This window comes from Cyclopterus lumpus, chromosome 14, assembly GCF_009769545.1.
Source record: "Cyclopterus lumpus isolate fCycLum1 chromosome 14, fCycLum1.pri, whole genome shotgun sequence".
Lineage (NCBI taxonomy): Eukaryota > Metazoa > Chordata > Actinopteri > Perciformes > Cyclopteridae > Cyclopterus > Cyclopterus lumpus.
The window spans coordinates 12,592,926-12,608,996 of NC_046979.1; the positions used below are offsets into that span (position 1 = coordinate 12,592,926).

Sequence of the window (16,071 nt, forward strand, 5' to 3'; positions counted from 1 at the left end):
GTAGTGCTGTTCAGTCTGTAAATGCATGTATTACACTGACATTCAATGCATTCTAGAACATTATTTGTGTTTCTATATATGATCATTCTTACCCTTCTTTGTATTTGAAGTGCTTGAACGTCAGGTTTATGACTTCTTGGATGAGTCCATCCAAAAGTGGATGGAGAGGGATCTGGATTGAGAGAAAAAGTGTATTATTATTGTATTCTGATTTCTCTCAATTCAAGTAAAACAATACATCCAAATAAAACGCAGTTTTTCTATGTTTCTGCTCACAGTCTGGGGAACATGGTGTGCAATATATCAGCATATTCTTGGATCATTTTGTAATTGCGTTAATTTAGATACAGTTTAACATGAGTGGGGTGGGAAATACTGGATAACTGATATAAAGTAATTTGTAAAGGAAAAATTCGCCACAGCTAATGTGGCTGTCAAATGAGCATTGATTGTAAATGTAGTAAATTGAAGCAGTAATTGAAGCATGTACCAGCATGCATTGCACACGAGTTTCTCAAACACAGGATCCCCGCTGGCCACAGCTTCTTGCACTGCATTTCTTAGGCCTTGTATTCGAATAAATATGGCCGAATATCTATGTCAGCCGAAATGCATCTTTGTCCGTAACATCCACTTATATTTTGGGATGGCTCTTTCACAATGGAATTTACAACAGGTTTCCCCCAGGCAATCAACAGTGAGTGGACGTACACATACATTTCCCTTTCATCAGGGAAGAGCTTTGTTTCTAGTGATTGAAATAGTTTGACGACAGAAAAGTCAAACAGTATTTAACCCATAGTTTAAACAGTAGTAACCCATTGATGCTAATAAATACGAGGACAACAGGTTGTTCACAGTGTAAATTGAGACTCACCTGCTTTAAAACCTCTATAAGCACGAGAGAAAAGATGAAGTCTATTGCCAGATCTCTCCTCTCCAATAAGTAGTCTTTCTGTTGCTCATCACTGAGACAGACCGACAGAAACAAAGAAACAGAGAGTTAGTTTTTACACTCAGTGTTACAGTGTTGATCTTTTATGAGGGCCCAAGTGCAAGCTCCTGTTCTTGCCTTTGTAAACAAGACACACGAGAATCATCTTTTAACAAATTGCCGCCAATTAATTAATTGAAGGCAGTATCTGGTTAACTAGTAGCTGTGTGTACTCAGTATGCAGTGAGTTTGAGATTTGGAAACGCACTTCTGCCTTTTTTTTCAATGGCAGTATTTCTTTAGTTTAGACGTTGTTTGTGTGGGAGGGCTAAATGCAGTTACTGCAGCATTGCTTATTGTCTTTAAAAGTAAAGTAAGTAAAAAAACTTCATGAGCCGGGCTGAATAAATATTTCATTAGAATATAGTTATATAGTCCTAGTGGCTTGTTGTGTGTTTTAGTTTTACAATCAAGTGTATGTGCCGTTTGTGTCTCACTTTTTGGACTTGGTGTTGGCCCTGGGTCGATATTCATGGGACTCGTCCTCCAGGCCGTTCTGCCTCTTGTACCAGTCAAACAGAGTTCTCAGGATGGACGGCAGGCAGTACTCTGCCAGAGAACTCATACTGCTGATCAACTGCACAGAAAGAGGAAGCAGGTGAAGGTGAGCGAGAATGAGAGAGAGAGTGAGAAAGAGAGAGAGAGGAGAGAGGGACAGGTGAATCCCACTCCCAAATAAAACAATGCTGCAGCTAGATGTGAGGAAACAGAGGAAAATGTGTCCATGTCAGCTGCACGCACCTGGTCGAACTGTGGGTCCTCTCCTCTCTGCAGAGATTTGTTAAGTGGCTTCTCCTGTGAGATGAGAACAGAAGGGAAAACATTAATGTCGGAGGAAATCGAGAGCGGGAACACATTTTATGACGAAACTTTATAATCAGAACTAGGGCTGAAGCTATCGATCATTTTAGTAATTGCGTATTCTACATATTGGCCATATACTAAATCATATAGTAATAGGATAATAAATACATTTGATTCATTAAAGAGTATTAGTATATACAAAAGACAAAATAAGACAGGTCTCTTAAAATGAAGAACTAATTGATTTCCTTAATAATATGTTAAACCCATTTAGTGTCATATCATATTCTGGGTTTTAACAAACAAAATAAACAATCAAAAAAAAAACTCAAGGAATTGTTTCAGCCCTCATCAAAACTCAGTTTCACTGCATTGTCAACATTTTTTAAATCTGCTATCTCTCCAGACTTTAACCTGTACAGTCTGTAAATATTGAAGACACTTGAAACCTATGATAGTGTTGCCTTTTCAGCTAAATGTAAATGTGATTATCGGCTAAGTGCCTAAAACAAGCCCAGGACCGACTTCACTACTTAGTATCAAAATAGCTGCTTAGGCACTAACCTTGTTATGTTCCTTTCATAAAACATATCAGGTGTTCAGCACTAAGTGCCATGAGTATACACAATCTTAAACATTTTGATTTAAAACAATAATAATAATGAATAAGCCCCAATTAAACATTTAAACTCGAAGAAGAAGTTTCTAGTACACTTAGTGTGACAAAAAGGTAATATGAGAGACTCAGAGGTTACAGCACGTCATACATATTTGGTTATATCTACAGGCAAATATGTAAATCCAGGACAACCACATGGAAAACCATAACTTTGTTTTGAGCATAAGAGGTCAAAGAGGTCACAGTGTGTCTTATTGTGAGATGGAAACTAAAACAACTAGTTCCTTCTACAAAAAAGATGAGATATTACTAATTATTATTCAGCCTTTTCATGTTTCAGACAGAATTTTCTAAATTAGGTTATATTATATTCAAGCCGCACTGCTGGGGATTTACTATTTAGCACCGAGGCACATTGCAGGCATAAAGCCACTCTGAATAACACAATCAGTTACCCTGTATCCCTAAATGACGCTGTAACCTGAGAGAGCTGGGATGACAAACACAGACGAAACTAAATGAGACAGATGCAAAGTCACTCACCAGTGGTTCGGCCATGATGATGCGAATCTTGCGTTCGGAGAGCAAGGTGAAGTTGGCAAACAAGCTTTTTAGGACAAACTCGCCCGGCTTACTCTCAGGGTCCACATTGACGGGCACCATGACGACAGGACCCTTCCTCTCTCCCAAGGTTCCACTGACTGGCGGGAGGGGGGGCTTCAGTCCCACTGGAGAGGCTGAGGAGAGTCAGGAAACATCAGTGAGTCCAAGACAGGGGTTTTCAAAGCCTTTTATTTGGGGCATAATCATGCTCTTACATTTTATAACCACAGTTATCATAGTTTGGAGGTTTGTGGGGATGCAATAAAAAAAGTCAAATATTTTAGCCATTGTTTTAGCCTTTATTTGTTTACATTTTGGGAAACTGGCACCGTTAATTATGCCAAATTATGTAATGGCGGTTCCTGCTTGCCATGTATCCATGGATGTACAGGCAACTATCACTGGAGTGCTTTCATACTGAGAAAAAAAAAAAAAAAATGATGAATCTCAGATTCATGGAGAGGAGCATCTTTTTTTTAATGATTTCTAAGTAGATTTATGAATGTTTATTCGAAATGGACATTGGAGATGCTATCCTCAGAAAGGGTGTCACACTCAATCTAAGAACATGTATATCTGTCTGGAGCAGGGCTACAAATCTTTAGATAAAGGGTTTTAAAGAACCATAATTGCCTCTATGAGTTGTGTCACAACCACTTCTGCAGCTCTAACTGCTACAATACAAACTCCTGTTATCTTCATCAAAGAACCTCCCGACGCAGACCGTCATGCTCATTCTCCAGCCTCGTGTCTTAATTGACCTCATTCATTGATGACCAGAATTTGTCCATATCAGAAAATGTATTTATCCATTTCTTTCTTTCTGTGAAGTAAAAATTCCTGTCATGACTTATTTGTGTTGACTGTGTTTGAGGCACACGCACACGCACACACGCACACTCTTGCTTGGCAGTCCATGTTTTCATTCGTCCCTTCTGATTACATCATTAGGGTGACTGGGCACTGTTAATTCTTGCCAGACGTAATGATAAACACACAGGGAAAGATAAATAGGGAGTGGCTGAAGTCTCACAGAGATTAGAGTGAGAGACAGACGGACAGAGAGATATCAGGATGGAGAGGGCATTTCCTGTCACGCGTCTCTAGGAATATTGACATGCCCTTAAAATAGAACAAGCTCATCACTGTAAAAAATGGCGTCGGTGACTACAGTATAAGAGCCTAAGCAAGACTTCGTGGAAATTAACCATATTTCAACGAATATAGTTTACGAAAAAACCCTAAACTCACACAACGCCTACAACAGCCTAAGAAGAAGACTCTAGCCACTTAGTGTGTGAGTTACCAGTGTCAGTATCATGTCTAACTGACCTTTCATTACTTCATAACCTAACCTCACCGGAGAGGTGAAATGTAAATACTAGTTCCCGGACAGAACAGGCCCCCAGGCCTCATAGACTGTGACGGTTTGTGTGAAAGCTGAGCACTCACATGAGACAAACATGCGTGCGTGCACAGGAACACACGCCCCTGCATGCTTACCAAGGCCCTTGATGAAGCTGAAGAAACTAGCCCTGCTCCATTTAGTTGGCACTTCCATGGTGCAGACAGCCGAACAGACAAGGATACAGTGAGTAGACGTGGGTAAAACGGGCTGGAATAGTGGGATGGAGGAGGGATGGGAGAGGGTAGGAAATTGAGGAGGGCTAGCTGTGTCTACAGGGTATAAAATACAGCTCCCATGATCGACAAGTAAAATAAATTCCTTGCGGAGTGATAAGCGGCCCAGGTGAAAGTTGTCTTTAACATCTAACTATTCCACCATGACAGAAAATACTGAATAATATCTGGCTTTGGCACGAGGCAGGTTTAACCAAAGCTAAACGTGTGAAGCTCCATCCTTTCAGAAAATGATTGGCAGGTAAAGTGAAAGGCGTGCGCCTGGGGCGATAAAGAAAACTCTCATGACAGCTGTACTCCACATTCAATCCAAATGAAACAGGAAGATATGCAGCATCCACAGACCGGGAGAGCCATTGCCAGGCTAAAACTGCCCAAGTGAAGACAACTTGACGCCTCAGAGCTGCAAGTGTCGCAATCACGGAGGACGAGATGACGCCAAAGTGTCTTCTCGAAATAGCAGAAGAGACAACCGACTCCGTCATGAGTGAACTCTACCAACAGGGATTGAGAAATATTCCAGTGCACTGCTCCAGCAGAGGCTTGGGTGGATCAGAGGCTGCGCAGGGCCCCATGCTTGAGAACTGCATGAGCCTACAGACCAACTATCAGTTTCAACTTCAGCTCCTGCTGTGACTCCGGCCTGCCCTCACTTCGTTGTACGACGGCTCCCATGACTTTGGAATCCTCGCATTGGACCGTCGTGTTGCACTAAAGTGCGTCTTTGAGAGTGGTTTTGTGGCCGCCCTTTAGTTGTCAGCAGCAGTTAAGTAAAGTCTGCTCCTTGTGGAGATCTGACCAGAAGAGTTGGGTTGGAATTTCAACACTGCCCCGAGAGAGAGGCGAGGGGAGGAGGGAGGCGCTATATTTAGACCACTGGAGGTCAGTCTCTTACATACCCACCACTCCCACTGACCCCTACTCATACACAAGTGCACACACACGCAAGCGCAGACACACTCATACACATGCAGACGGTGACAAATCAGGAAAACTAAGGAATGTGATTAAACTAGAAAGCAAATGGCACTGATCTAATTCAGAGAATATTAAATTGACTCTAAACAGAGGTAATCCGGGAAGGCGTCTGTGTGACATATTTAAGACGCGTATGCGCGTGTGTGCGCCTCGGGGAGAAGAAATGAGAGTAGGAAGACATAACGTGTCCGATAAAGCTGTCGATATAGCACAGCGGTGCACTTCCCGGGACCCTCGTAAACATTTGTATGACTCAGCATTTCAAAAGATTAATTAGCAGTAATCTGCCACGTCATTACAATTCTAATTTGATTTAATTACATTGTATATCCTAAAAGGTTTATATATTACACCGAGATGCCAAAAAGAAAGATGAGAAAAAAGCAGATAAGACAACGGAGATGGGGAGGATGTCGTAGACCTGCAGCGATTAGTCAATAATCAATGTACAGAAAATGTACCAGCAAATATTTGAATAATAAAACAAATTCCATCTTCTCAAATGTGAAGGTTTGATGCGTTTCTTTGTCATACAAAACGGTAGGGATATAGGAGAATATGGATGCACTTTAATATATTAATATGTTTTAAGATGCTGTGTGGACTTTCAAAAACACTATAATTGTTGTAATAAATAGTTTTCAAAATGTGTATTGTGGGATAGTAGCAAATATATGTAGAGAGACTACTTCAGACCTTCATCCATCACGTCTTACCGACCAACAAGCACACTGAAGTGATGAATCATGACGAACATTAATAACACACAAACACTACCTGACTCATCAAGAACACAGCTTTCAAACTTAAGTCATCATATAGTTTGGAATCTAAACCCCAGGATATCGGCTTGGGTTTTACAAGCCAACTTTTCTTGGCTTATAAAAGGATAAATCATTCTTGCACAGCTTGTATAGTTGGTTGGCAGCGCGGTGAGTCATTTTAAAAAGCTCAGGCACAGAAACACACCGACTGCCCCCGACAAGACCGAACAGAACCAAACCTGCATGTTGTCAGAGGAGGTAGCTGACAAATACTGCAAATGCATTTGATTAATGCATTTGCAGTATTTTCATGGTGTTACTGTAGGCCCTTTAGTCGGTTAGTTAGGGCACCTTTAACGACAACAAAGGTAAACATGTACGCTTGAATCACAAGCATATTCAAATATACAATGTATGACATATAGCTAAAAATAAAAATAGTTTTAACATTACAGATGTAAACAAAACCCTTCAGAGCATCAAATAATTTGAATAACAGTTACAATACCAGGTTTCTATTTTGATAATGGGGTTATCCTTTTGTTTATATTTGGATTAATGGTTGTTCTTTCAACCACTTAGCTTGTCTCAAGTGTGTGTTAATATAGAAACAAAGATACAGGCATAGACTTACAATATTATTTCATTTTGGCTGGCATGATATGGAAGTTCAACTTGATTAAGTCAGCTATTTATCTTGCGATTTCCTTTGATAAGTAACTCATGCTTGAAACACAAACCTAACTGAGAATTATTGGGCCATTTTTTTTTGCCTTTGGAGCCTTCCGACTGCGTTCATCATCATGACCTTGGGGCAGACAAACCCATAGGCGACTGAATTATGTCCTATAACTGAAAGAAGCCGGACCTTAAATGAGGAAACACATAGACCATCTCATCGGGGTTCCTGTGATTTCTTTATTTTAAATGATATCACATAAATGGCTGAGGGGGGGGGGGGGGGGGGGGGGGGGGGGATCCATCAACACATTGCATCCCCTGCAATTCCTCTGTAATCCTTACACCAACATAACCACTGCTGACAGTAACCTTCAGCACACCCCTAAACGGCTTCCCTGGCAACCACATGCACACACACAAACCATGTATATGGTGTCTGATGAAGGGGACACGTACAACACAAAGACCATTTAGCAAATAGAGCACATTGAAAGGCATCTATAACTTGTAGACATCTCAAAGAAAGGTCCCCACACATATGAATGCTAACAAAAGCAGTTTCCCAGTCAACAAATACAAATCACAATGACAAGGAAAGCCTGCAGTCTATAGACAGAAACATTAAAAGGTAAACTACAGGCTGCATGGTCATGACTATATTAGAGCCTCAGTGGTAAAACAGTTGTGCTTTTTACTTAATGTCTATAGCTGAAAGTGGGGAAAGTACAGCATGTCCAGTTGGCGACAGTCGGGGATGATGTTGTTGTTGTTGTTGTTGTTGTTGTTGTTGTTGTTGTTAGGCATTCATCCCTGACTAGCTCACTGTGACATACAGTAGCTTTACTTTCTGTTTGGTAAACGCTCACCTACTGGAGAACTGATGAAGATGATTTTACTTATTTGACTGTCAAAAGCACACGTAGTGAGGTTGACAGAATGATAAAACATGTAACCCTGGTCCTGCGTACATAACTTTTAGTGCTGTGCACAACGATTTTAAGAAGGTCAGAGAGTGACTTCTGCTTTTGATGAATAATATGCTGTATAAGTCATACAGTAAACTGACAGATTTACACTCAACTAAACCCTGGAGCTGTTTTCTCTCGCTCAACCCCATGTCTTCCATTACGTAACATCGGCATATATTGACAGTGTGGATCATGCTGCATGCTGCCTGTTGTTCAGTCTCATCCACTCCTAACACAGTTCAACAAAACTAAATATGCGTAGCCTGAACACTGCGGGATCTCCTGACCGCTCGGCGGCAGCTACGCGGGCAGACGCATCACGAATTCTTGTTTGGCATACCAGCATCAACAACTGTGATGTGGTAGCTGTACTCACTGCCTCCTAAGGACTTGAGCAGAGACTTGATGCTGATGTCAAAGAAGCCTGAATCCTGCTGGCTGGTCGCCATGGCTGCAGAGGCGATGTCGCCACGGTGACAGACAGCAGAGGGACAGGACGGCAGGATGAGGCGTTGCGGACAGAGCAAGTGAGAGAAAGAGGAGTGCGCTCCGTGAGAGAAAGACTGGGAGAGAGGGATGCGGGTGGGCAGCCAGCGATGCGGATGTTGCGGCTGTCTGCTGCTGACTGTGTGTGCTTGTGCGTGCGCATGTGCACAAAAAAAGTGTGTGTGTCAAATAGATAGAAAAAGAGAACGGCAATCAGCCTCGCCTGCGCTCTGTGTTGCTATCTTGCTGGCTAACACTCCCCATCCCCTCTCTGTTTTGCTCTCTCAGGACAGTGATACACAGATGTTGGTAGACGCCAGCAGCCAATCCTCTTAGAGGAAAGACAGGGAGAGAGAGAGGGGCGGAGGGATGGATGCAATAACATACAGTAGATGGTACTGCACAGAGGGTGTGGGGAGGAGTGAGGGACACTGAAGAGACAGTGGGAGGAGGGATGCTGGAGTAATTTAGATGCAAAGGACAGAAATTGAGTGTTTCCTGATCACTGTTGTTCTGACTCGCAATTAGTGTCAACCAATGAGAGCCAAGGGAAGCATTGACAGGCAGTCAGTACCAACGAATAGTCAGGAATAATAATAATGACATCACTGCCTCAAATGAGTCTATACACAGTGTATTCTAACCAGGTTTTGAGTATGAAGTGTGTGCGCGCATTGTCGAAAGTCACTCCTTATGACCATATGCAGCACAATAAGAATGTCTGTAGTTTAAGGGGTAATTTCCACGGGGATGCAATGGACTTGTGTTTACATTACCCCATCCATTTGCTTATATTTGTGTTGGACAGAGGAGTTCTAATATTAGACATCCAGACACTATCAAAGTGTGTGTAAATACCAATACAAAATGTATTAGTTACACACACAACTGTAACAGACATGCTCCCATGATAATTAATATCTTCCACCTGGGGACTGTTGGTTTTACCAATTAGCTTAATTTTGGGTGGTGGTAGGGTAAAGGGTTTTGTGAGGTTGAATCTGTCCGGGATAACACAGCACATTTGCTTTCCACAATCAACAGAGGTAGATGATGATGTGTTAGGTGATGATATGACAGCAGTGACACACTGTAGGCTGTGCAGTAAATTAACCTGCGTCATTCGCCGTCATTTCTATACAATGGTGATGTTTGGCAAGCTGCTCAGCTAAATCAACTGATATGCAATTAAATGAATGTTTTGTGTTCACTTCAGGTGCAATGATTCATGAAACGGGCTGATACATAGTTTTAGCATAAGAAATCTAATTGAAAGGAAACGTCTGCAGTTGCACTAGCGCATATATATCTTGGCTTGAGAGATTTTAGTGAGTACAAAAATGTAGTGACTGGGCTTGCTTGATAAAACCTCCCTTAGCTATCATTTTTCACTGGTTTACCACTGCACCCACTTTTAATTTGTTTCTTACCTCCTTTCGTAACACTTTGTTTGCAGCTAATATTAACCTTCCACACAAGTCATTTAAAGGGCTTCTGCATTGTTTCTTACAATTAGACAATGGTTCGTGTAAATACATTCTCTCCCTTCACCTCAAACACAAATTCCCTTAGATGTCCTCACAATTGTCTGGCAAAGCAGAAATGTATGATGGCCATCATGGCAATGACGCTATGGTTGGGTGACTATGAGTGGAAGTACAAGTGGATAATTAGGGTCATCATGTAATTCCCTGGATGAACTGCGGAAGTGCCACAGGACATAGGGAATAGAGGCAGGGGGAGAGAAAATGAGAGTGAGGAGAGGAGTAGAAAAGTACATAAGTTACAGTATCATGCAAAGCGGTGGCTCACAGGAGAGCTGCCGAGCACAGGATGGCCTGGTTCACATTAACAGACAATTACAGTCGAATCTCAAAGGAGGAGAACTATAGCAGAGAGCCACTGCAGGGCTATTCCTGTCTGCAACTTCTGCTTACTCCATTACGGTCCGGGGCCAATCAATATCAGCAAATAACAATGTCTGCCTCAGTGTTAACCTGCTTACTTAATTAGGATAATTCAGACAAGTTGACAATCACAGAAAAGTAAACCAAATCTAACTTTTAAAATGTCTTCTGCAATGAACGTGTTCTGTGTATACCCTCCACTTACTAAATATCTATTTTACTGAGGCGGTCCATTCCTTTGTTATCTCAAACCTACGCAACCTCATCTCTTCTTACTCAGGAGACAGTAAGAACACGACAAGTATTACTATTTGTTGACCCTATTTCTCACATTTCTCATTGGGTTAAAAAGCTACGTCTGCCAGCTGTGGGACCATGGGAGGTTTTAGTTGTTATGCATGGGCAAACTAAACATGATGACACAGGTAGTTTTTGTGTGAGGGGGGAAGCTGCGGATGAGGCAGAGTAAGAGCAACATTTCTTGCAGGATTAAATAGCAAAGTCAAGAGAAATAGAACAGAGAAATGTGTGAGCACAAAGTGTTTCTTTGTGCAACTAATATTCTCATCTATTCAAACCCACAACCTATAAAAGGTAATAGGGACATATTTGCCACAGAGTGATACACATTTATTCCACTTACAAATAAAAAGCAAAGACTTAAAGACACACACACACACACCCTTATGGAGGTCCTAGGATTCCTCACATTCTGAGCAGGGGCCTGGGCATGCCAGCTGTTGGAATGTGACTCTTCCACACAGACAGCAGCACACACACATACATGCACACATACATACACTGAACTCTTATGACGTGCTTGTGGGTGTTAACTGGTCCATCATAACACAGCAAATGAGCACGCACACAAACGCACACACACACACACACACACACACAAACAAAGGAACTGTTTGAGGGGTCACAGTTCACACAGCGCTGTCTCCTTGACACAGCTGGGCTGATCAAATAGATAACTCGAGTGAAGAATGTGTGTGTGTGCGTGTGTGCGTGTGTCAGTAGTTTTCATGCCAGGCATACCTGCCTCACCAACATCAAAGCCTAACGTATTATTACCATGCACATTATCATAGCATAGAAGCCCCATAAAAGTACATTACACTGTATCTATTGAGTTGACAATTTGAATTTTATGATCTTTGTGCTCATTTATTGAGAAGTAATTTGTCCTGAAAGACATGTTTGTGCAGGTGGTATTTTGTTTCACAAGAACCACCTCACTTCAGACCTCCCCTTTTACTGTACACCCACTTTTCTCTTGTCTTTTGCTACACTCCTACAAAATATATGTTGTCAGATACAAAAGGAGTTCCTTTCTCATCTCTCTGACATTTCCTTTTTAGTGTCACAAGCACAAGTTTATTCTAGAGACACATGAACTCTTTTCTTACTCTTCTTCACTATTATTGATTGTATTGTTAGTGACATGTGAATAAAAGACAATTCGGTCGATACTGTAACTTTAATTCACTCTGGATAATGGCAGTTAAAATATGTAAAAAAGTACTGAAAGTGTGGGGCCTCCTTATGATTTTGATCTGGCTGTACCTTTCATAGACAGAAACATGTTCAGGCATAAATAGTCAATCATTTTCAACTTCAATAGGTGTGTCTAGAGGATAAAGTGTTGGGAACTTAACACTTAACAGTATTTACTGGAGAATACCGGTAATACTGTCTGAAAACTACTCTTAATCACAAGCCTGCTTATGTCATTTAATGGTACTACTTGTAATGCTAGGTTTACTAATGTCAGAGCCTACAGTTAATGCCTCTTGTACATACATAAGCTATTTCATTTTAACCGTACGTGTGGCTCTTGGGTAAAGGTAATATGAGAAAGAGTGAGGGGTTGGAAAAACTAAATACTTGTGCTTAAATGTGAGGCCAGAACCACACTTTCCTCCCACCTCTATATAAGAAGGATTAGTGGAGTAGTTGTGTGCCGTTTCTCAAAACAGAGAAAGTATCACTTTTCACCGGAACCACAACAAAGACATGTCAAGTCCTCCAATTCAAAGCATTTAGAGGAACCTTTGTATGCCATACATTGGGGCTGAACATGCAGTAATGAGAACTAAAACCTTACAAATCCCTGGTTGGATAAACACCAGTTGTGGGGCTTGAGGACCATTATGTCAGCTGGATGTTTGACCAGCCTTTCCACCATTTCCTAGCATGAGAAACCCCCTCAGGTCATTCACATTCATGTCACCGTACTCCTCTCAGCTAATTGTTCTCTCAACTTGTTAAAAAAACAAATGATCGCAAGCTTGTCTGCACCTACCTCCGAAGATCCTGGTCCTCTTTCTGAACTTGGACTGGATCTTGGTAAACCTCCCAGTGAAGTCACCGGGGTCCAAACATTGTCCAACGACCAGGGGCGGCAATACGCTCCATGACTATCCCATCCTGGCCTTGGCTGTGGTTGTCCAGATCCTGGTCCTGACCTGGCTCAGAGAGTGGCCATTGTAGTGGTCTGAAGCGCTGCTTTCAGCCCGAGACTTGCAGTGCTTCCTACATCTTCTAGAGACATGTCTCCAAAAGCGCAGGAGCTCGACCTACTCCTGGTTGTCTATTGTCAAAACCTGGCCCACCTTAGAGCTCGCAGGGAGACACTACATGATGGTTCTACAGTAGACTTCGCAGGAACCAACAGAAATAACCATTGTTTGCCTGGTTCCAAAAATGCAACTCTTTAAAAAAAAACAGAAAAGAAGATTTGAACTGTTCAGACAGTCATAAAAATTCCTGTTTCCGTTGTCTTCATCTCCTTTTTGTCAGATTTTTTGGTATCCAATTTCTTCTCAAGCATTTCTTGTCTTTTTGATGACTTCATTCAATCCAGAGCTAGTGAGCTCATTGCTTTGTTGTTTCAGATACACAGCTCTCCTGATACCAGGTTCTCCCCTCGAGAGTTCCTCCCTCTTGCTTAAGATAAGAGAAAATATCTCTGTTTCTTCTTCTGTTTGAGATTCAATTTTATTTTCCGTGAAAGTTCAGCTGGCATCACTTTATACCCTCTCTTTGCTCTGACCTGGTCTTGTTTCTTTCTCTCTCTCACCGTCTCTGAGTCTCTGAGGCACAGCTGTGTGTCTCAGGTGGTGAAGAAGGGAGGGATCCAATTCCAAGAACGCACCTTGATTGGGTAGTTTGGGTAGTTTGGGAAGTTTGGGTGGTTCCCTTATCCCCTCTCCCTCTCACAGTCTTCTTTCTCTCTGGGTTTTTTTTCCAACTGCCTACCTCCTATCACTACGAACTCTCACATAGTAGGTAGTAAAGAAGTATAGAATGGCATGCATGTGCTCGATTCAAACAGCCAACACATGGCATGTGGGTGTGAGTAAGCGTTGGAGTCTCTGCACTCACTGGTCGAGGCTGTTTAGCCAGTTACAGTAAGCTCAATGTGTTAATGGTGTAGGATTACTGAGGGCAGACACACCCCTTTACAGAAGGGGGAAACAAAGCCAAACACAAACAGGAAGAATCCCAAACACACGACAGGCAGGCAGTGTTTTGTCTTGATTAGCAGATGTATTGTAAAAGACAGACTTGAGGTTGCATTGTCAAGCAGTTTGAAATCTGCCCCCCACATATGTAAATTGTTATGTTTTACAAAGGAGCTGGTTTAAAAAAAAAGATTTTTTAAAAACACTGACAAAGTAAAACTGTAGAAGTTATTCTTAATGACAAAAGAAACTTGGAGGGACCAGGAATGCTTATCTACAATAGACAATCTTTCAGGAAGTACAGTTCACTGTTTTAGTCTGGCCCTAATTACATGTGGTTTTGTAAAGCTGGCTAATCTTCACTCCCTTGAAGACATGTAGACCCCCCCCCCCCCCCCCCCCCCCACACCCACCCACTTTAAAAACCTATTGCTAAAGAAAAAGAGACCATTTAACGCACAGTAGAGGCACTAAACCAGTATAATTTCATCAAAGGTGAATATACTGACGCTCTCTTTCTCTGTAGGTAGGCTAGTTAGTATCTCACAGGAGGCACTTACCCTGAGGTGACTTCCTGCTGTATACATTATTATTGTCATGACATCAGCTCCATTAAGTGCCTCACCCAGAAGCTCACGTGTGTAGATTTGAAAACAACAAATCGTTCACATCCTTTGACAAAAACAGCACACAAGTTTAAATAACTATAATAAACTACGTGATCTGAATCTATGTGCAGCATAGAAGAACATGCCAGTGCAATAGCCTTAAAACATCCGTCTTAAATTCTTTCTCTGTACTTTTCTTAAAACAAGTGAATAAATGATGGGTTTTTTCCAACTTTTTTCGGTCATAAAAACAATTTTACCTTCACTTTTTTTACTTAGATTACTTTATATTGATTTCAGATAATTTCCTCACTTCTTTATACAAAGATGCCCTTTTAAGTGAGATGTTTGTATTTACATTGTTTACAATTCTTACAGCAACCGTCTGGCACGGAAATAGTTAAGGGTAGCAAACAAGCTGAGGGAGGCACGGAGCCAAAGTCAGTTAGAGAGGCGTGCCATCCCCTAGGGGAGTACAACAGCCAAGTATCAAGACAGACACACACACTCTGACACACATGCATTTCCTTTCATTAGCCGACAACTCTGACCAAGCGGTGAAAGAAAACACACAGGCTTCCCAATCATCTTTAGGAATGTGTTGGCAAACACAAAGTAGAGCTCTGGTGATGAATGGCAATGACACAATATGTAAACCACATATTTTAATAATGTGTTATTCTACTGATGATAAACTACAATATGATGATGGAAATGTTGCATTTGAGATATTTGGACTGATGCCTGTTGCACTCACCTTTAGTCTCACAATTAGTCTCTTGATTGATTTTACGTGGCTGCACGAGTGGACAGTTGACAACACTGATCTGAGACACACTAGGTGCATTAATAACTGGATTCAAATATATATATCATAATCTGTATAACACAGTAAGTCTAATAAATGATCTAAGATAAATAATTATTGTTATTCACATACCCCAAAATAAATCCTCGAAGGTCAATTCTCACGCCACATACATCGCTCATAATCATAATTATTCCATTTGTATTATCTTAACCTCCTATATTGGGTGGTTAGTAAGCAGATGTTGCACATAAATCAGCCTGAACTTGAATTATGAGCTAAGCTTTGCCTTCTACCAGCTGTACAGACATGCTTTGGGTGACTGGGAGAACCAAACACACCCAAACAGGCATACACACACACACACAACCACAGGATGAAAATCTGGATAAACAGCAACAGTATCTTAATAACTATGATTTCTCTGCTACCTCCGCGCCCATTCAGTCATGCATGTCTTTCTTTGTCTGTCCCATTTCACTCAGTACTTTATCCAAACCCCAACTTTTCCTCCCATCACATCAGTCACTATTCTATCATATCTGATGGTCTCCTGTTTTTTGGAGCAGGAACTAGGAAATAGTTGACCTGACAAAGACACAGTGGTGCCAAGCAACCTGAAATATAAAACTATTTCCTCTCCAGGCAGGTTTAAGTCAAAAGGAGGCCACAAGGAATGTGTCATTTATTTACATGACCTGTCAAGTAATTTCAGGAGTTACAAACTCTGTGTTATTGGT

General features: G+C 41.5%; 1 protein-coding gene across 1 annotated transcript in view; it reads right to left on the reverse strand.

Annotated features, from left to right (window-relative positions):
- Positions 1-12,957, reverse strand: part of fryb (furry homolog b (Drosophila)) — a 45,103-nt gene extending 32,146 nt beyond the window's left edge. The window contains 7 exon segments of the mRNA XM_034549485.1: positions 93-172; positions 878-968; positions 1,432-1,571; positions 1,736-1,789; positions 2,961-3,154; positions 12,754-12,823; positions 12,825-12,957. Coding sequence (XP_034405376.1) covers positions 93-172; positions 878-968; positions 1,432-1,571; positions 1,736-1,789; positions 2,961-3,154; positions 12,754-12,823; positions 12,825-12,866 — 671 coding nt within the window. The 5' untranslated portion in view covers positions 12,867-12,957.
- Between the last annotated feature and the right edge of the window lie 3,114 nt (positions 12,958-16,071).